At 43.2% G+C, this 20,585-nt stretch overlaps 1 protein-coding gene and 1 long non-coding RNA gene across 6 annotated transcripts in view; one reads left to right on the top strand and one right to left on the bottom strand.

Moving 5' to 3' along the window:
- The first annotated feature begins 241 nt into the window (after positions 1 to 241).
- LOC135231428 (uncharacterized) lies at positions 242 to 19,179 on the top strand. The gene is made up of 3 exons (XR_010322043.1): positions 242 to 984; positions 1,741 to 8,099; positions 18,690 to 19,179. It is a non-coding gene; the product is annotated as an uncharacterized LOC135231428 (long non-coding RNA).
- The window catches only part of NFKB1 (nuclear factor kappa B subunit 1), a 133,819-nt gene continuing 120,328 nt past the window's right edge, over positions 7,095 to 20,585 (bottom strand). For all 5 annotated transcript variants that reach the window (XM_023548533.2, XM_010590475.3, XM_023548532.2 and 2 more), the window contains 8 exons: positions 18,975 to 19,176; positions 18,141 to 18,310; positions 17,541 to 17,643; positions 14,256 to 14,380; positions 12,732 to 12,798; positions 12,024 to 12,196; positions 10,844 to 11,024; positions 7,095 to 7,332 (listed from right to left, as the gene is read on the bottom strand). In XM_023548533.2, coding sequence (XP_023404301.1) covers positions 7,172 to 7,332; positions 10,844 to 11,024; positions 12,024 to 12,196; positions 12,732 to 12,798; positions 14,256 to 14,380; positions 17,541 to 17,643; positions 18,141 to 18,310; positions 18,975 to 19,176 — 1,182 coding nt within the window. In that variant the 3' untranslated portion in view covers positions 7,095 to 7,171. The remainder of the gene's footprint in view (positions 7,333 to 10,843; positions 11,025 to 12,023; positions 12,197 to 12,731; positions 12,799 to 14,255; positions 14,381 to 17,540; positions 17,644 to 18,140; positions 18,311 to 18,974; positions 19,177 to 20,585) is intronic.

Raw genomic sequence — 20,585 nt, forward strand, 5'->3', positions numbered from 1 at the left:
TCCACCGCACAGCTGAAATGGTTGGAGTTTGCCAACTAGGGCCTATTCTTCTGAAATAGGCCCACACAGGTCCATGCAGAAGGGAAGGTGCTCAAGGTCCATGGACAGTTTATGCCTGGACAGGAGCCACTTCTGTCCTGAGCTCCCCCAGTTAATGGAGCTAGCAAATTATCTTTTCTCCCCAGTTGCAAATTTTTTACTTCCCCACGGCTGGGAGGATGGCTCTAGGTGCTCACCAGGGTCTATCTCAGGCCCAGGGATTCAGCCACTGAAGCCGGCTTGGGGGCGGGGGGAGGGGCATGGTAATGTATACACAAGTACTTAGCTTTTGCCAGGAGCACCGTTCTCCTCAAGTTCCGGAGGTGTGAGTAGGCTGTGTAGCTGGCTGCTTTTCCCTGAGGAAACTGCAGCCGAACGCTAGTACCAGCTTGTTGCTGCCGCCGCCACTGCCGTTCCAGGAATGGTGCCTGAGGGCTCCCCATGATTCAGGCCCGGCAACTCCTCTCCACTTCTGAATGGTCTCTTCCTACCCCTGCCCCTCTGATCATTGTCTAAGCTTACCTTTGATGCACAGGGCTCCCAGCTTGTCACAAATATACTCGTTTCACTCATTTTTTTGGGTCTTTGTTGTAAAGAGGGCTTGCTGGAAGTGTCTGTCTCTTCTGCCTCCTTGGTTGTGCCTCCTCACAGTGTTTTTGAGCAAGTAATATGAGATAATGAATGATGACCACCTACTGTACTGCCTGGCATATAACCATAAATCTTTCATTCCTTGAAGGTTGTTGTGTTGTTTCCACGAAAAAAGCATTTTGGAAAGAGACATAAACATGGAAAAGCTAGCTGATGGACTGAGAAGATGGCATCTCAGCTCCTTCCTCCATTGCCTTCTAAGAAGCTTGAACAATTTGTGGAGCTATTCACTTGTCTAGGGTAATGGATGCCTGGGTGATGCAAATGGTTAAGTGCTGGACTACAAACTGAAAGGTTGGTAGTTCAAACCCACTCAGAGGTGCCTCGGAAGAAAGACCTAGTGATCTACTTCTGAAAGGTCACAGCCTTAAAAACCCTATGGAGCAGTTCTACTCTGCACAGGTGGGGTTGCTTTGAGTCAGAAGCAACTCGATGGCAATAACAACAACAGGATAATGGGAGAAGGTGTCACATATATAATGGAATCCTTTGTAACAGAATGAAATCCATTAAATTTCAAGCCCTTCCTCAGTGTGCCCACCAACTCCAAAATCAAACTATGAACACAGGAAACCAATGGACAAGAAACTGTAGTTTCCAGGATTGGTGTCAGTATGTTTTAAACGAAGCAGTCAGAAGGATTATGGGGAGACCCTCTCCATTTGTTAAGTGTTTAAAAACAGAAACTTGGATGATCTGCCTAAGTCATCTTTAAGATGTTATCCAACCCTAAGTTCTGTGATCCTTTAGAATATTAATGGAATTTTAGTTTCTCCCTCTCTTCCCTCCTCTGCTTCTCCAACCCATTACCTACAAAAGTACAAATTACCAAGAAAATTCCCCCAAAATAAGGAGAAGGATATGCAACAAGTGGCCTCCAGTCCAGGAATAATTCATATTTAAATGTCTAAGCCTCTCAGGGGAAATAAAGTTCATTTTAAACACACAACATGTCCTTTTAGCGGTATCCTGGGTTATTTTGCATTTTGGCAGGGTACATTATGACTCCATCATCTTTGTATGGATTTTTTTTTCTCCTCTCAAATGCAGCCTCTTTTCTTCAAAGGAGTACAGACATCATCAAAGAATTGGCTTTGGAATCAGACTTGGGTTTGACTCTTGGGTGAGTTACCTAATCTTCAGATCCTTTGTTTTCTTATTGTAAATTAAAGCTAAACATACACGTCATAGGGATGTCCTGAGAATTATATTAGAAATCATTAATCTAAAGGGGCAGGCATGTAATGAATGCTCAAATCTGGTTGGCGCCATCCTCCCCCTCTTCCTCTTATAGAAGGCCAGGTTTGCGGGGCTGCCCTCAATGGTGGTGACCAGGAATGTCTGTGCCACATACAACTATGGCAGGGGGCTTAGGTGGTCACAGTGGTGGTGGCAGCAGCAGCGATAGCAGCAGCAGCAGGGCTTCCTTTGGCTGAAAAAGAAAGACTGCTGATCCTGAAAAAGTCTGGGCTGTGCCTGCAGAGTACAGAAACCTCAAAAGATGACTGAAGTCCTGAGGAAGCTATTTTTAAATGGCTTCCTGCTGTGAGACAAGCTTTATGGGAAGGTTTATTTCAGGCCCATTGTAGCTTTCCACCTGCCCTCCTGCATTCGTTTTGGTATTTATTCCCATCTGCTGGTAAAATGTGAAAGAGACTCCTTCCACACAGTGTTAGTAACCTTTGTGTTCGAGCACCATGCAGAGGCTCAGGCCGAAACTGAGACCTGGGAGGAGGAAGAAGTTGTTTCTGGAACCGAAGAGAAATGGGGCTTCTTATTAAAGAAGGGGAATGTTATTTTTAGTCTCAGCATGAGTTGTTTGGTTGTTCCTCCTCCTCAGGTCAGCTTCTCTTTTAAAGTGACTTTTTGGTATGAGAATGGTCGAGACCCGGAGAATGGCAACAATTCACCCTGCACCTAGGGCTTAAAACATCATTTTTTAATTTGCTCAGGAATCAGCAATTTTCAGCAGGGCAGCTTGTCTCTGCTGCACACAGCATCAGCTGAGGCAGTTCGAAGTCTAGAGGGAGCCACTCAATGGCTGGGGCTGGAATTATTGGAAGGCTTGCTCATACATCCAGTGGCTGATGCTGGCAATGTCTGGGATCTCTGTTAAGGCTGTTCGCCAAACACCCATACATAGCCTCTCCATGTGGCTGCTTGGCTTCCACGCATGGTAACTGCGTTCCAAAAGGAATGATCCAGGAGGACTGGGCAGAAGTTGTGCCATACTTTATGATCTTACCTTGGAAGTCACTTAGCATCACTTTAACAACTTGTCCCAGGACCACCTGGATTCACAGCGAAGGAACACAGACCCCTCCCCTCAGCGACAGGAGTGTTCGAAGAAGAGTAATTGGGATGGGAGACCTTGCTGCGGCCAGTCTGAAAATAACTATTTGCTACAGAGAGGAACTGGCAGAGGAATAGAGGAATGGGCTTGTTGTCTGAGAATTAAGGAAGAAGAAAGAGCTATATTTATTTCACAGATACAACTTTCAAAAGCTGGAATAATGGGAGTGGGGAAGTGAAGAAATAGCAGTGTAACAGAAAACAGAAAAAGTATTTTCTTTTAAAAATATTTCCTTTATTTGGGACACACTGTAAAATGAACTCAAACTATTTCTACACCAGAGAATAAAGTCTTGCTTAGAAAGGCTTTCCCTACTTTAACATTATTCATTTATGATTTCTTGTCTATTATTTTTATGGTTCAATTTTTATACATCTGTAAATTATTTTGATTAAAGGACCGAGGAGGGGGTTCAGATTTTTTCCTCTAAGTGATAACTAGATGGAACACCTCCATTTTTTGAACAGTCATCTTTTCCTCAGTGATTTGAAATTCTACATCATCAAATACTATTGATGTTGTTAGGTGCTGTTGAGTTGGTTCCAACTCATAGCAACCCTATCTATGTACAACAGAACGAAACACTGCCTGGTCCTGCACCATCCTCACAATGGTTGTTATGCGTGCACCCACTGTTACAGCCACTGAATCAATCCATCTCATTGAGGAGCTTCCTCTTTTTTGCTCACCCCCTACTCTACCAAGCATGATGTCCTTCTCCAGGGACTGGTCCCTCCTGATAACATGTCCAAAGTATGTGAGATGAAGTCTCGCCATCTTTGCTTCTAAAGAGCATTCTGGCTGTACTCCTTCCAAGACAGATTTGTTCATTCTTTTGTCTGTCCATGGTATATTCAATATTCTCTGCTAACACTAGTAATTCAAAGGCATCAATTCTTCTTCTATCTTCCTTATTCATTTGTCCAGCTTTCATATGCATATAAGGTGACTGAAAAGACCATGGCTTGGGCCAGATGCACCTTAGTCTTCAAGGTGACATCTTTGATTTTGAACACTTCAGAGGTCTTTTGCAGCATATTTGCCCAATGCAATGTGTCTTTTGATTTCTTGACTGCTGCTTCCATGGGCCTTGATTGTGGATCCAAGTAAAATGAAATCCTTTACAGCTTCAATCTTTTCTCCATTTATCTTGATGTCTCTTATTGGTCCAGTTGTGGAGATTTTTATTTTCTTTATGTTGAGGTGTAATCCATATTGAAGGCTGTAGTCTTTTATCTTCATCAGTAAGTGCTTAAGTCCTCTTCACTTTCAGCAAGCAAGGCTGTGTCATCTGCATATTGCAGGTTGTTAATGAGTCTTCCTCCAATCCTGAAGCCCAGTTCTTCTTATAGTCCAGCTTCTTGGATTATTTTCTCAGCATACTGACTGGATAAGTGTGGTGAAAGGGTACAGCCCTGACTTGAAACCATGCAGTGTCTCCTTGTTCTATTCGAATGACTGCCTCTTGATCTGTATTCAGGTTCCTCATGAGCACAATGTTCTGGAATTCCCATTCTTTGAAATGATATCCGTAATTCGTTGATTCACACAGTTGAATGCCTCTACATAGTCAATAAAACAAGAGGTGAACATCTTTCTGGTATTTTCTGCTTTCAGCCAGGATCCATTTGGCATCAGCAATGATATCCCTCATTCCACATCCTCTCCTGAATCTGGCCTTGAATTTATGGCAGTTCCCTGTCAATGTACTGCTGCAGGCACGTTTGAATGATCTTCAGCAAAATTTTACTTGTGTGCGATATTAGTGATATTGTTCGATAATTTTCACATTCTGTTGGATTACTTTTCTTTGGAATGGACACAAATATGGATCTCTTCCAGTTGGTTGGCCAGGTAGCTGTTTTCCAAATTTTTTGGCACAGATGAGTGAGCACTTCCAGCACTGCATCCATTTGTTGAAACATCTCAATTGGTATTCCATCAATTCCTGGAGTCTTGTTTTTTGCCAGTGCCTTCAGTGCAGCTTGGACCTTTTCCCGATCATATGCTATCTCCTGAAATGGTTGAACGTTGACCAATTCTTTTTGATATCGTGACTGTGTGTTCCTTCCATCTTCTTTTGATGCATCCTGTGTTGTTTAATATTTTCTCTGTAGAATCCTTCAATATTGCAACTTGAGGCTTGAACTTTTTCTTCATTTCTTTCAGCTTGAGAAATGCCGAGCGTGTTCTTCTTTTGGGTTTCTAACTCCATGTCTTTGCACATGTCATTATAATACTTTCGTCTTTTTGAGCCACCCTTTGAAATCTTGTTCAGCTTTTTTAGTCATAAAATACTAAATTCCTACATATCTTGGGGTCTAGTTCTTGACTCAATTTTTATTATAAACCTTCCTATCCTACCATGATAATATCCCAACTCATAAGCTTTGGCGCTAGACAGACCACCTCAGAAACTGCTTAACTTTAGCCTACTTGAACTCTCTTTCAGTTTCTCATTCTCTGTCAACTGGGGACAGTAATTCTACATACCTTCTTGGGTTATTTTCAAGATGAAATGACTTAATGTTTTGTGCAAAATTGCTCAGCATAATTGGCAGCACTTGTGCTGGTTGGGTTCTCTGGGAAGTAGACTTGGAGAGGGAAATTAGTGTGCACAATGTTTGTGTGGGAGTGCCCTTGGGATCTACACCTGTGGAAGGGAAGGGGTGACAGCAGGGCTGGGCAGAGGGAGATGCTGCAACTCAGATCCAAACAGCAGCCTCAGGCAACCTTGTGGGGAGCTCTAGATCTCAAACAGCCTGTTAGAGTTTTCCCTTGTTGGACAACTTTATACACCCACATGGATCAGTCATTGTAGATGGGCTACTGTTGCAATGGGCATGACCTGGCGGTGAGGTGGGTCTCTGCAGCTGAGGCAATCTTTAAAGGAATGGATAGCCAGAGGCTGTTTGCAGAGTGAATTCCCAGTGCCTGGGCCAACAAGTCCTTTGTTACAGAGGCATCGTGGTTGTACGTTGCATGTCCACCACAGCACCTCATTCAAACACTTGATTTTTTTCCTCTTCCTTATTCCTAACTCTTTGAGTGAAGAGCAGTTCAGCAAGGCTTCACGTTGGAAAGCTCCTTGTCCAAGACCTCCTGTATGCTGAAGTTTCAATTCTTCGTCTATCATGGCAGCATCAACAAGATGGTGAGGAGGTAAAGTTTTGTGAGAGATGTAGGACGGCGAGGCTAGATAGCCTCAGTGAGATGACCTGGGCAAGGATTTGACAAACTGAAAGCTGTCATCACAGCCTAAAATACTTTTTTTTTTTTTGATGTATCTTTTTTTCATTTCTGGGTCGAAAACTTGACTATAAAGGAGAATGTGAATGTGCCTGATAACCAGGTGATGGAATGATCGCTGTGATTATAATCATCTTAGAAAAGTACTGGCAGAGATCAAACAAGGTGAGGTCATCAATTTGCTTTTCCTTTTATTATAAAAGTAAAATAAAAAATAGCATTTATAAATCCAACATTTTTCCTTAAAGTATTTGATCTAAAAAACATATTTACAATAGCAAAATGCAGAAAAAGGGAAAATACCATTTTCAGCACTGATTGTAACCATGTTTAAATATTGACATGTACATTTTTTTTTTCAAATCACAGAGCTAAAACCACATTCAAAAAAGCAATAAGCCTTTTTTTTTTTTTTAAATTGTACACTGAATGACTTTCATTTAAAAATATCCCTTTTCTTAATCCTTAATCTGAATGCACGACTGTGCTGTGGACAGCTGGAAAGGACACCGGTTGGGGACTCTGACACCTTTTAATGCAAGTTGGGACACAGCAGAGGGACAGCAGCAACGACGGCAGAAAGCAACTGTAATCCATTAGCAGCTGGTAAAGCTCAAAAAGCTACCTCACCCCCAACGATGCTTCAGCCCAGCCGAGTGCTGTGAACGCTAGAGACTACCTGTAGGTGAACCGAATTAAAAGTCATGTAAGAACCAGGAAAGGAAGCCAGTTTAAAAGGCTTTGAATTAAATCCGCAGTGATTCGGGCAGGCTGGTTTTCCTCTGAGCACCTCTGGATGCACTTTACCTTACTTCTTTTGGACAATGCAGTGGAACTTCAGGACTTTGGTTTTGCACAGTGTTGAAAATCACCAGCAGGTTAAACATTGCCTTCTATGGATCCCTGCTGTCCATAATTGTGGGGCATTTTGTTCAGAGTTAGCAATGAGCTGCTGCTGGTCAGAGACTCTGTGAAGCTGAGTTTGCGGAAAGAGGTCTCCACGCCGCTGTCACAGATGCTTTCGTTGTCTCGGAGCTCATCTGAGGGGAGAAAGCACAAATTCACTGGGGGCACACAGCTGGGAGCAAGGCAAAGGCATTGTTCTCACACATTTTACACTCCAGTTGGGCTCAGATTTGGACCTAAAAGGCATATCCGGATTACACTTGCCCCTTATACGTTCCACCAATCACTACATCCCACCTACGCAGCCCCCTGCTCACTACCTACTGTTCACATGGTGGGAGGGGCAGAAATAGAAATATAATGTAATTATTACATTAATGTAAAATTGTTATTAATATAAATTTATAATATTAACATGAAATTATATTATTAACATAAAAACTGTGGCAGCATCAGAATTAGCCACCTGTTTTCACATCTTCTCTTGCAATCTAGCTGTAGCGGTTGCACTGTGTCCCCTCGAATTCATGTCCAGCCAAAAGCTCAGAATGTGACCTTACTGGGAAATAGGGTCTTTGAGATGTAATTATTCAAGATGAGGGCATACCAGATTACAGTGGGCCCTAAATCCAGTGAGGCTGGGTCCTTAAAAGAAGAGGAGATTTGGATATAGAGACACAGGACAGACACAGCACACTCGGAGGGAAGGAGGCCATGTGAAGATGGAAACTGGAGTCATGCTGTTATAAGTCAAGGAACACCAGGAATTGCTGACAATCTCTAGACACTAAAAATAGGCAAGGAAGGATTCCTCCCTTGGAGCCTTCGAAGGAGCATGGCCCTGCTGACATCCTGATTTTGGATTTCTGCCCCCCAGAACTTAGAAGAGAGACCTCAGCGCGTGAGTAAATGTCTGTTGTTTTAATCCGCCCAGCTTGTGGTGCTGTTTTGGCAGCCCTAGGGAACGAATGCAGATTTCGCTGTGTGTTTATCAGAATCCTGCCTGAATTCTCTCGACTCAAAGGGCACCTTTTTTTTTTCCTTAGAAATTAGGTGTATTTTTCCGACCACTGTATTACCCACTTTATAGCTGGGAAATTGCTGAGCCTAGGCAAAATAAATCAGTGACAGAAATACGAACTAAAAATGAGATATCTCTCTGGGCCCCATAAGCTATTAAACCCCATACACTGTCTGAAAAATACTTTGGTAGCAAAGAATAAGGTGATTTTGATGAAACTGAATCTATACTGGAAAATCAGGTCAAATTCCCCTTGTTGAGAGAAGTATCATTAGGGTTCTAAATAATATGAATGATTTCCCACTTTGAGAGAGAAGCCAATGAAACAAATTTAATATACACAAATAAGAATGCTATTTTATTATATATTAAATTTTAATATTAGAATATTAAGACTTTAATGGCAGCAGCATGGCCACCGTCTCATTATTCAACGATTTATTCAATCCACCAATCTTTACTGAGTATCTATTATGTGCTAGGAACTGTGAGGTATTTTGAAAATAACTATAAATTAAGGACCTGGTGCTTTCTGAGATAAAAGTATTTACTTATTTCCTTGGATATTGTGTGGAAGGAGCACTACGCCATGAGAAACAAGAGACTGGGCTGAGGAGGTGACACTGGCACCAATATTGAATGGCAAGAAGGAGACAGCAAAGTGAGGGGCTTTTCAGGGGATAAGAGACAAGCCAAAGGCCCCAAGGCTCAATCAGGCTCGTGAGCTGGGAGAACAGAAGGAACATCCTGAGAGCTGAAGGGTAGCGGGGTGGAAGGAAGAGTGTATTAAAGTGATGTTTGAGAGACAGAGAGAATGGGGTAAAGCAGGAACATTGTCTTTATTGTTCACTGCTTTATCTTCAAAGCCTCAAACAGTGCCAGGCACACAGTAGGTGCTCAGTAAAGATTTGCTGCATAAATGGATTAACAGGAAGATGCACGACAGGTGGCACATGATCTCATTACTTTTAAAAAACACTCACACCCACTGCTGTGCAAAGAATGACCTGAAAGGAGGTGGACAGAATGGACACAGGGAAGCCAGTCAGGAGCTGCTGCAAGAATCTAGGCAGAAGATGAAGGTGGGTGGACCAGAGTGGATGTTGTAGAGGGGAGGAATCCTTGATGGATCTGATGTGGGGTGGTTAGGGCAAGTAAGTACTCATGTATAATTTTTAGACTTTTGTCTTAGCCTCCCAGATGGGGGCAGTGCCTGACCGTCACGATGAATACTGAGTTTGGGTAGGTGTTTCAAGAGTTCCATGTATGGAGCATGGAGGCTGAGGACTGGATTCTGGGTGAGTAAGTATGGAGGAGGCTGTGAAGGGGACCACACAGGCGGGGCTGTGAGGTTGGAGGAGACGCAGGTGAGTGTGCTGTAGAAAAGCCAAGAGTGGGGGCGGTTTGAAGTATGAGGGAGTGGTTGTTGTTTGTGTCCCCCACCGTGAATCACTGAGAGGATGAGAAGAAGGGATGACCAGACCTAGCAACATTGTGGGTGGACTGGTTGGGATGGAACCCTGACTGCAGGCAGTCACACAGAGAACAGAGGTGAAGAGATGGAAAGAACAATTCTAAAACCCTCTTCTGAGAAGTTCTGCTGTGTGGGAGAACAGAGAAATTGGGCTGGAGACGTGAGGTGAAGGGGGTGTTTTATTCTGTATGTTTTGTTTTTAAAGATGAGGGAAATTACAGCATGCTTGGCTAGGCGATCCTGCTGGGAGGGAAAAACTAACTGCTAGTATGAGACAGAGGAGTAAGAATTCCAGAAGCAAGGACCTGGAGAAGGCAGAGGGGATGGGCTGGGGGAGAGGGTGCTCTTCAACAGAGCCCAGACACTGAACCCATTGAAACCAGAGGCAGGGCAGACAATGTGGGCACAGGCACGGATGGGCTGGTAGCTCTGATGGTGCAAAGATGAGAGAGTTTGAGGTGTTTCTGTGCTTTCAGTGGGGTGAAGGCAAGCGCACTGGATGAGTGAGGGCAGGGGTTTCGGGGGTTTAGAAAAGAGCATGAAGCAGTTGTTTAGAGACTGGTAGAATAAAATTATAAGGACATACAGGATTATTGGGCTGGGTTAAGAGTCCATTGCACAGGCGTATGTTTTTTAGGTGGGATGGAAGATGAGGTAGTTAATGGTAGAAGACAAGGTCAGGGTTAGGACCTCAGTGTTAGGAGCATAGGCAAGGAGCTCAAGTGAGGAGATTCCTGGTGGTGAGCAGGTCGAGGAACTGAGGGGGAATATAGTGGGAAAAATCACCGGATCAGTCTGAAGTCCTGGGTGCTAGTCCTGGTTCTACAACTTTGGGCAGTATATTGTCTCTCCTTTTTTTTTTTTTTTATTTAAGAACGAATATTTACCTTAACCGCCACATCATTTTGTTTTTATTATGCACTGTGAATCTAAGGAAATCGCATGTCTATGTCATTGTTCACACGAATGGCAGTGTCACGAGTGCCAGAAGGTGGAGCTCACGAGCCCCAGGAGTAGACAGACGCACAGGAAAGTATAGTCAGGAGACAGCAAGGGGGAAACTGTGATGCCACATCCCAGGAGAACTGAAGAAACCAGCCTGGGGGAGCAGGGAAATAGCTCAGCTGCTTTTCCTGTCATTTTGCCTTACCTATTTGCTGCCTTGTAGAGGAAGGTGAGAGAGGCAGCGAGTGGGCCTGAGAGGGTGTCTTCTCTGAGCTGGTGGCTGCCGTCCCTGAGCTGTAGAAGGCTGTCTGGATGACTTCAATTGCTTCCGTGTAGCCCATCTGCCTCAGGGCCTCCACCAGTTCCTTTACTGTTCCTCCAGAGACCTGTGAGAAAGAAATGAAGAAAGAGTATGTTCTGTGCTCCAGCTCCTGTGTATGGAACAACAAAGGGGCAGACTGTGAACAGTGAACACAGGCACCATATCCCTTCTCCTCTTCCATGCCGTCTCCTCTACTCAGAGAACCAGGTGGTCCCGGAAAGGTCAGAGAAGAATGACAAAGAAAATACAGTCCTCAAATCAAGTTTCCTATTTCTGCTCGAAGACCACTCAGGAAATCACAGAGAAGTGGTTTACAGTGAGCAGAGACAAAAAAACAAACAAAAAAATTGCTGAGGCAGTGAAACTCTACCTACGGTTAAGTCTAGGCAGTATCCCTGTGTAAGCTGAAGCTCTGAAAACCACTGAGAAACAATAGCTAACAATGACATTTTCAACAGAAAATAATTTCACCTGTTTTTCTGCCTTTTATTTTTAGAAATGAAAGCATCACCACCAGACAATGGCTCCGCTAGGAGCCACTTCACAGAAAGATGATTACATAGCCCGACACACAGTCAAGACCAGGGTCAGATTACCCAATAAGCAACGTAAGCACATGCTTACTTGTGCTTACTTACTAATACATAGTGGACATAAGAATCACCTGGGGATCTTGTTAAAACATAGATTCAGATTCAGTAGATCTGGGGCGGAAATGAGAATTCTCAGCAGGGTCTGATCTGGAATGAAGTGGTTCGAAGCCCTGAGATAAGCATGTGGGTTGTTGTCTATTCTGTTTGTTCACAGGGATCAAAGTTGCGTGACAATCCTGACCCTCTAAGTAGTATTTTCTCAGGGACCCTGGGAAAATCTCAAAGTACACAAAAACAGCCTTTTCAGGAAGGTGGGCTTCCATCCTGGCTGGGTCATCCTCCCAGGCCTTAGGCAAAGACTGACTTTCTTACTTAGAGTTAAAGGAGAGACAAGAGGTCACGGCCCAGCCAGTGATATTAGCAGAGTAAAGTCAAATAAAAATAGCCAAACATGCAAGGCAATGTGTTACCTCATAGTTGTCCATAAGAGTTTTAGAAGGAGCAGGACTCAGTCGGAAGGCATTATTAAGTATCCCCAGACCTAATTTCTGTGCCAGAGTGGCCCAGTTTTTGTCTGGATCAGGAATTTCTAGCAACTTGTAGAGCTGCAACTTTGCATCTTCAGTCAGCTGTTTCATGTCTCCTGAAGGAAATGAAGAAACACGTCTGTTGTAACCTACCAGAGACACTGTGAATGGACTGATACATTGCTACATTGCTCTCTCTCCACCTCACAGTGGATGCAATCAAGCCTGAATGCCAGCAGAAGCCCAGCTTAGTAACATCAGTATATATTTTTAGTAGATTAAAACTGGATACTCTCCTTTGAGTACCTCCAGGATCTTTTGATTATGAAATAAGCACTGTCTGTGCCTTTCACAGTAAACCCTGAATAATGCCAGTTCCCTGCTCTTGTGTGCTACTGAGTCCATTCCAACTCACAGGACGGAGTAGAATGCCCCATAGGGTTTTCTAGGCTGTAATCTTTATGGGAGCAGACTTCCAGGTCTTTTCACCCATGCAGCCGCTGGGTGGGTTTGAACTGCTGACCTTTTGGTCAGCAGTCAAGCACTTAACCATTGTGCCACCAACGCTCCTTGCTGGTTCCCTATCGCCTCCTTAAACGACACCGTGGAGACAATACTGGTTAAAAGAACTGTAGTTCTATCACAACCCACCTTGTGCCAGTAAATCATCAGATGTAAACTCTGACTCATATGGTTTTCCATTTAGTATGTCAAAAACCTGTTGGGAAGAAAAATACAGGAAAATGTTACACATTAATGGGACCACTAGGGTAATCTGTCTCTTTGTGATAAATCACTCAGCATGTCTTCTTAGGAGACCTAGTACCTCAAAGATGGAAGAATGGAAGAGAGGAGTCCATACCATTGCCAGATATACACACGCCCTTTGGGGGAAGAAGAGCCTTGGGGTTCTGGGACAGGGAGGTTGTGCTTTACAGTAACTGCCTGAGGTTGGTAGGGGTACCAAACCCAACCTCATGGAGAAGACTGGCCAACCTCATAGAGAGGACTTGCCAACCTCATGGAGAGTCAGAGCCAAGACTTCTGAGGTACAAAGGCAGCCCAGGCTACCAAGTCAGCCATCTCTTGGTCAGAGAGTCCTTGGTCAGTGACATCTCCTTGAGAGCTAGGGCTACAGCTACTCAAAGCTCAAACTCTGCTCCCTTGCTGGCCCCTCTTCCCTAGTAAGAGGTTTATGAGAATGAATGTTATACACTTGCTCATACTAAGGTGTATAAACGCTTACAAGGTTTGGTGTTAACCATCTAGCATAACTTTCATTTTAACTGAGGTGCCAGTACATTATTAAGTTAAAAAAAAATTGTAAGTGAGGAATTTTAGGCAAAGCTATGGTGGCCTTTCTGGTATTTTCTGTATTCATTTGTTGTTGGGTAACCTGGTTTTTTTTTTTTTTTTTTAACCTGGGTATGGACAATACAGGGTCTCTGAAGTGGATTACTGTTCTACATTCTCTGGTGAGGCCTTCTGGGCAAATGAGGTACTAAAAAAGGGAGAACCATGTGGTATCTCTGCCAGGGTGACTGGGCTCAACCACAAAGGGTTGCAAGGAGCCATTACTGGATGTGGAGCAGCACTTGCCCTCAGAAATCGGTTCTGTTTTGCTGGACACCTGTATGCTACCCACCTCCTCCCTCTGGCCCTTTTCCCTGGGCCAGAAAGACCTAGTAACTGTTTTTACCTTCAGATCTCAGTCAGCGGAGTTTTGAGAAAGGCTTTAAATCTAGTTACTCTGTTTATATTTATTGACACACTCAGATGAACTCCCAGTTTCTTTTTCTGTTCAGAAATCAACTAGCTAAATTCGGAGCAAACCATCACATTTCCTCTAGCTTCAGAAATTGAGGTGCTAACAATTCTAGTGTGAGTTCAGGATGGAAAACTCTTCTGTGAATTTTGTGTTTTCTCTCTTCTAACCCTCTCTCAAATCTTAACTCTGATCTGATTAGGCATTCACTTTGAAACCCAGAACTCAGCTGACCTAGATCTCTCAAGGATAGGTTTTTCAAGATAAATATGGCTCTTAACAATCAGACTTTCTTAAAAATAAGTCATGTCCTTTGTGGAATAAAGAACGAGAAAGACCATCTATTCTTACCTTCCTGAATCTCTAGCTACCTCAGGGGTAGCCATCACCCAGACCAAAGCACCACTCACCTGCCAGTTGGCAGCCATATCTAAAGGTGTAGTTCCAGGCACGACCCCTTCGTCCTCTCCATCCTTTTCCCAAGAGTCATCCAGGTCATAGAGAGGCTCAAAGTTCTCCACCAGGGGATCTGCTCCTGAGAAGTCAAGATACAGTGTTAGGTAAACCCAGATCCTGTCAACTTCAAACCGCCAGCAGAGGTCAGCATGCCAAAGGCAAACCACAATAGCAGCCAGAGGCAATCACCTGGACATTTTTAATAAATAAAACATGTTTCTGATGAAATATCCAGAAAGCTTCTTTTAAATTCTAATTTATTTGGACTCTAAAGATGTTTTATGATACCCTAGATAACCCAGGACACCATCAAAACCAAAAGACTGAATAACTTGAATTTCACATTTACCTCTCTAGGATTTTTTCCATCTTTCATCTGGGGGCTAAGGGACAGCAGTTTAAAGGGACTAGGCACACCCTCAGGATTAGGGACCTAAATGTTCACATTTACGCATGCAAACACACACTTCTCAGCCTCTTCTCTCAATCACTCAAAAGTGCAAAGATGCTTGATGTCGAGAAACAACATGTTCAGTTCTACTTCTGGGTACAACAGTGATCCTTAAACAAAAAACACCGAAAAAAGAAAGAAAAAAAGGCAAAACAAAAATACAAAACTTTTGTTAGGATGTGTAGTTTTTGAAAAATTGAGGCTGCTGGCTCTTGGGAAATCTAGTCTGTTTTTGTCTCCAGCAAGAAAACATCTGAAGTACTCAGGGTCGAATTACCCAACAAGCAAGGTACACAGGGGCCCAGCTGCGCCTTCCGACCAATTTGCAGTGCACGGTTTCACCTGCAGACGTGGTGCAGCCCCTGTGAACCTACTCACCACAGATTAGCAAATAAATACAATGAAGCACCGGCATACCGTGCTCAAGGCAAGTGATGCATACCATGCTTACCGGTCAACCTGTTCCTGAAAGTACCTCCAGGATTACAGCTAGAGTCACTTCTCAAACGCTGAGACAATTTTAATGAGAGAATGTTTAGCTTGATACCGAATGAACAGCAGTAAGTTAAGCACACCCTCTTGGGATGAGAAACTTGTTTCTATATTACTGCCAAAACATTTTATCTGTGTCAACTTCAGTGATGGGAGTGTCTAATGAGAGTCAAAGAAGGATCTTGGTGCTATATTGTTATTTCACTTTCCCAGTCCTGGTCTGATCTATGAGGCAGTAAGTATAACCTGACTGTGAAAACAATGGAGCGACCAAGTTAAAGGATTTATAGGACAGAAGACTGGAGGAACTAAGCTACGTCTGTTCCTTGAGGGATCTTCTTCATGACTCTGTACACAGGACTAGGTTTTTCATCTGAGTTTCTTCATCAATATAGTGGAGAAATTGTGCTTTGCTAGTCCTTTCACGGGATTCTTGAGAATTCAAGAGAAAGCATTTTTGAAAGCTTTATAGCTTCTTGTCTGAAGGCATTTCTTTATTCTAACATATGACTTCCAAAATTATTCATACACACTGCAATCAGAGTCTCTGGTTCAAGAAAATGTTCAATTTGACAAAGGAGAAAAGAAAAGGTTGCTACTTAGTTGGGATATGATTTCACTTGTCAGAAAAATGTGATGCTCCTCAAGAAAAAGTTCTTACATCTTTCTGAACTGACTTTTTTAAATTGCTGTAAAAAAACATATAACACAACATTTGCCAATTCAACATTTTTGAGGTGTACTATTTAGGGATATCAATGCCATTAATCATGTTGAGCAGCCATTAATCATGTTGAGCAACCATCACTCATAATCGTTGCCAAATTTCCCATCACTGTAAACAGAAACTCGCTGCTTCCTAAACAATCATTCCCCCTTTTGACCTCCCTCCCTGCCCTGGTAGCCACTAATAAACTTTGGTCTCTCTATATTTGCTTACTGTTATTTCAGAGAAGTGAGATCATACAATATTTGTCCTTTTGTGACTGACTTATTTTACTCAGCATAATGTTTTCAAGGTTCATTCACATTGTAGCACGTACCAGGACTTCATTTCTCTTTACAGCTGAGTAATATTACTGGGCTGATTTTTTTAAGATGGTATTTTAACACACTGTTTTCTTAAATTTATGAAGCACTTATCATCTAAAGCATTAAAAAAATCCTCTAAAAGCAAATCGAGTATGTCAGGGCAGGCTTGAGATACTTTTTTTTTTTTTTTTCTGTTCTTCTAAATATGCAAGGCATTGGAGATATAAGGATCGGCAGTAGTATTTTTACATACTTCACAAGGTTTTAATGAGGGTTTAGTGGAATACGACTCAATGGCACTGGGCTGGGTGGGTTAGTGGGATAACGTCTGCAGACTGGTGAGTATGATGGGGGAGAAAAATATAGTAAAGAGAACAGAGTCTGGAAGTTCAGACTGGCCGCGTCTGATTCACGGCTGTGCCACTCACTCGGATTCTGGGAATGGACCCCCATTTCTCTTGTCTGTTTCCTTGGCCATAAAATGGGAGTAAGAATATTTATCTTCAAGGGTCATTGTGCGAATTAAATGAGACAGTGCATGTAAACTGCCAAGTACAGTGCCTAGTTCATAGTAAGGTTAATACGCGCCCCCCCCCAAAACAAACAAAAACAAACCTATTGCCGTCATGTTGATTCTGACTCATAGCGACCCTACAGGACAGAGTAGAACTGCCCCATAGGGTTTCCAAGGCTGTGATCTTTAGGGAAGCAGACTGCCACAGCTTTCTCCCGCAGAGTGGCTGGTGGGTTTGAACTTTTTGGTTAAGCAGCTGAGTACTAAGGTCAACGGGTACAAGCAATTTTTATTCTAGGGCCTTGACTATAACAGTACTCAGTACACAGCAAATCTGCTTTTTCCTATTCAACTCCCAAGAGAACTTTTGTTGTAAAAGGAAGTCTTTGAATTATTTCTCATACCAATAAACTTTTTCTTCTGGGGACTTCTGCCTTGATCTGAGACTGGTACTGCCCAGAATTCCCTCCATGAGGAATTAAATTCAAGAAGAGAGCCCTTGTCATTGGATTCAATTTAAACCAAAACCCAAAACAAACTGATGAATTAGAGAGTAAAACGAACATGATTCCTACTTTTAAATAGTGGCTTTTTGGCAGTTAAAATGTGATTTGCCATATAATTGTATTTACCCATGTCTTTCAGCAGCAGGCCTGTGGCTAAAGGTGACATGGCAGGTCCACTCCGGGCATTAAGTGGGGTCTGCATCCCTGGTAATATTTTCCATGAAGGACTGCCAGGCTGCCTTACCTGCTGCTTTGAGAAGAGCTGCCAGCCTGGTGGACCCTCTCCCGGCTGCTATATGCAAGGGCGTAGTTCCATCAAAGGTGGTACTGTCCACAAGGGCATCACCCTAAAATACCCCCCAAAGAAAAGGGTTAGTGGAAAGTTCTTTTACTCTTTTGTCCCCACCTCCCTCTGTCTGCATGGCCCACTTATCAGCCCACGGTTTCTGTTTTGGGGTGGCTCTGCCCTTGAAGATATCCCCAATTAGGGGTGCTTGGGGGACAATCCCTGAAGTTGCTGCTCTGAAGCATGCAGAGATGATAAATAAATAGTGCTGAGTGTAGGGAGAAAAACTGTTACCGACATCAGTCTTTGAAACCAAGCCAGTAGCGGTCGAGCGACTCTGACTCATGGTGACCCCATGAGTGTCAGAGTAGACCTGTGCTCCATAGGGTTTCCAATGGCTGAGTTTTTGGAAGTATTTGCCAGGTCTTTCTTCCCAAGCACCTCTGGATGGACTTGAACCGCCAGCCTTTCTGTTAGCAGCCAAGTGTCAACTGTTTGTACCACCCACGTTACTAAATACCCCTTGAGAATTTAAATGCAAAGATAAGTGTCCTCCACCTCCAGGAGCAGGCAGCCAGCCAAGGAGATGTTGTCGTGCTCCACAGCCAGGTGCAGTGCCGTGCGCCCAGACTTCTGCTCCTGAGCATCGACGTCCGCGCCTGCGGCCACCAGCAGCCGCAGACAGGACATGCTGTTGCTCATCATGGCTATGTGAATGGCGTTCAAACCTATGGGCCAAGCAAGGAGGCAGTCATGGGGGTGGGAAGGCTGCTCATAAGATGGCCCTCAGTGAAGCTAAAGGAAGTGGCAAAAAGCTGAAGGAAATGGGTTAGCCCACTTCTAGGGCTGAAAGAGTCCCTGCGCAGGTATTCTTCACAGGCACTATAAGATCAGCATGCTGCATTTAAGTTTCCTCCCACAGTCTCCCATTATGTCCTCAGGCGACACTGAGAGCAAATAAATGTTCTCTGAATAAATGATGCTTCATATACTTAAAGACTACTGTGTGCTCAGGCCCCTTCTTTTTTTTTCTTTTTTGTTATTTTAAAGGTTTATAAACATTATTTAAAAGATAACATCTATTCTTTTTCTTTCTGTTCACGTAAGATTACCCAATGATTACAGAGCATACACAAAAGGAGGAAAAATTAATCATCTCACTTCTACCACCTCGGGGCCTCTGTGTTCTCCTTCTATGGACAAACTATTCCAAATGATCTTTAAAGGAATCAGCTATCGTGAGCAACGGAAATATCCGGGAGAGATGATGGACTCCAGGTGACTAAGGTAAGCATTTTTGGGTGCAAAATCAAATAACATGCCTTTATCAGATCCCTGGCAGTTATTGAGAAAGATGGCAGAGTTATACCACTACACGTGAATGTCTCTTACCTTCCCCGTTAGGCTGGTTGATAAGTAGTGCTGCCTGTTTGTGCTTGAGTAAGACACTGAGAATTTTATCATGTCCTTCTTTGGCAGCTAGGTGTAAAACAGAGTTACCCAGGCGGTCCAGGAGACTCAGGTCAGCCCCGGCCCTCAGCAAGTCCTCCACCACATCTTCTTGCTTGGTAATCACTGCTAAGTGCAAGGGTGTCTGGGAACAGTAGAGAAAGGGTAGTAGATACATATTGGTCACGCATACATATTGGTCACTTATAACCTGCCAGCCTGGTGGCTGTCACTGAAATAGGTAGAGTCGTATTGTAGGGCCATTTCCCATTCTAAGATTAACTCCTGACCTTTGCAAATGAGTTACTCCCTTTCTCATATCATATACTACTACTACTAGTTATACATATATATACACACACATACACATAGTTATTCAATAATTAGAAGCGTTTTTATATTCACAACACTAAAGATTTCTTGTTTTCATTACAGCCCATTGTTGATTTATTAACTCATTTGTTAATAAGTTTAGGTCCCTGGATGGTCCAAATGGCTTCTGCTTATCTACTAACCTAAAGGTTGGTGGTTTGAATCTACCTGGTGGCGCTGTAGAAGAAAGGCCTGTAAACATTACAGCCAACAAAATCCTATGGAGCAGTTCTACTGTGTAACACATGAGGTTGCCATGGGTTGGAAATGACTGACTCAACGGCAATGGGTTTGGTTTTTTTTTGAAATTAGTAAGTTTAGTTTTCTTGAATTTCTAGTGGACACCTATCTTCAACTGATAATTCCACATGTTAACATAGCCAATTAAGGCTATGGGTTTTACTGAAGAAGTTTAAACGAATTCCTCAGTATAAACCAATGAATAAAGATGCCGTTATTCTGTATCAACATGGAAAAATAAGTCCGCTGAGTTAAAAAATTTTGTTCCACTGACTGGTTTATGAGACAGATCAATATAGCTCTGCTGCCCTCATTTTGTAAAAAGAGCTAGAGGGTTCTAAATATCATAATTGGGAAAACACAACAGCCTCACTAAGAGGCTCAGATGAGCAGAAAAGCTGAGTTGCTGATGTTTAATAGGTGCCTGAATAGACCATTTGACTATGTCATAAAGCAGTATACCTCAGGGAATGCAAATAAAATGTTTTGAAAATTGTGTTTCCAAAACTGAGCAAGACAAATGCAATCATGAAATTATCTTTTCAAGAATGACGTCACTGAGAGCAGCAATAGGTTTTTAGACAAATAAATGTGCTTTCCAGGAATCCGTGAAATCCAGCCTGCCTGTGACTGACCATGTGCCTAAACTCTCCCCTTCAGTGAGCAGTTACTGGCTGCAGCAGTAACAGCAGGTGGGCACCAACAGCCTACTGGTGGAAGGTGACCACAACACACGTGAACTGGCAGGATGAGAAAGGCCCGGGCTGTCTAAGTCTCAATCACAGCAATTATCTAATATACGAAAGACAGGATTTTTTTTTTGGCGGGGGGGAGGTTATCATTCCTCCTTATTTCTTTCATCTTCTAGGATGATCACAGCAACCCTATAGGACAGGGAAGAACTGTCCTATAGGGTTTCCAAGGAACGGCTCGTGGATTTGA

Source organism: Loxodonta africana, chromosome 5 (genome assembly GCF_030014295.1).
Source record: "Loxodonta africana isolate mLoxAfr1 chromosome 5, mLoxAfr1.hap2, whole genome shotgun sequence".
Lineage (NCBI taxonomy): Eukaryota > Metazoa > Chordata > Mammalia > Proboscidea > Elephantidae > Loxodonta > Loxodonta africana.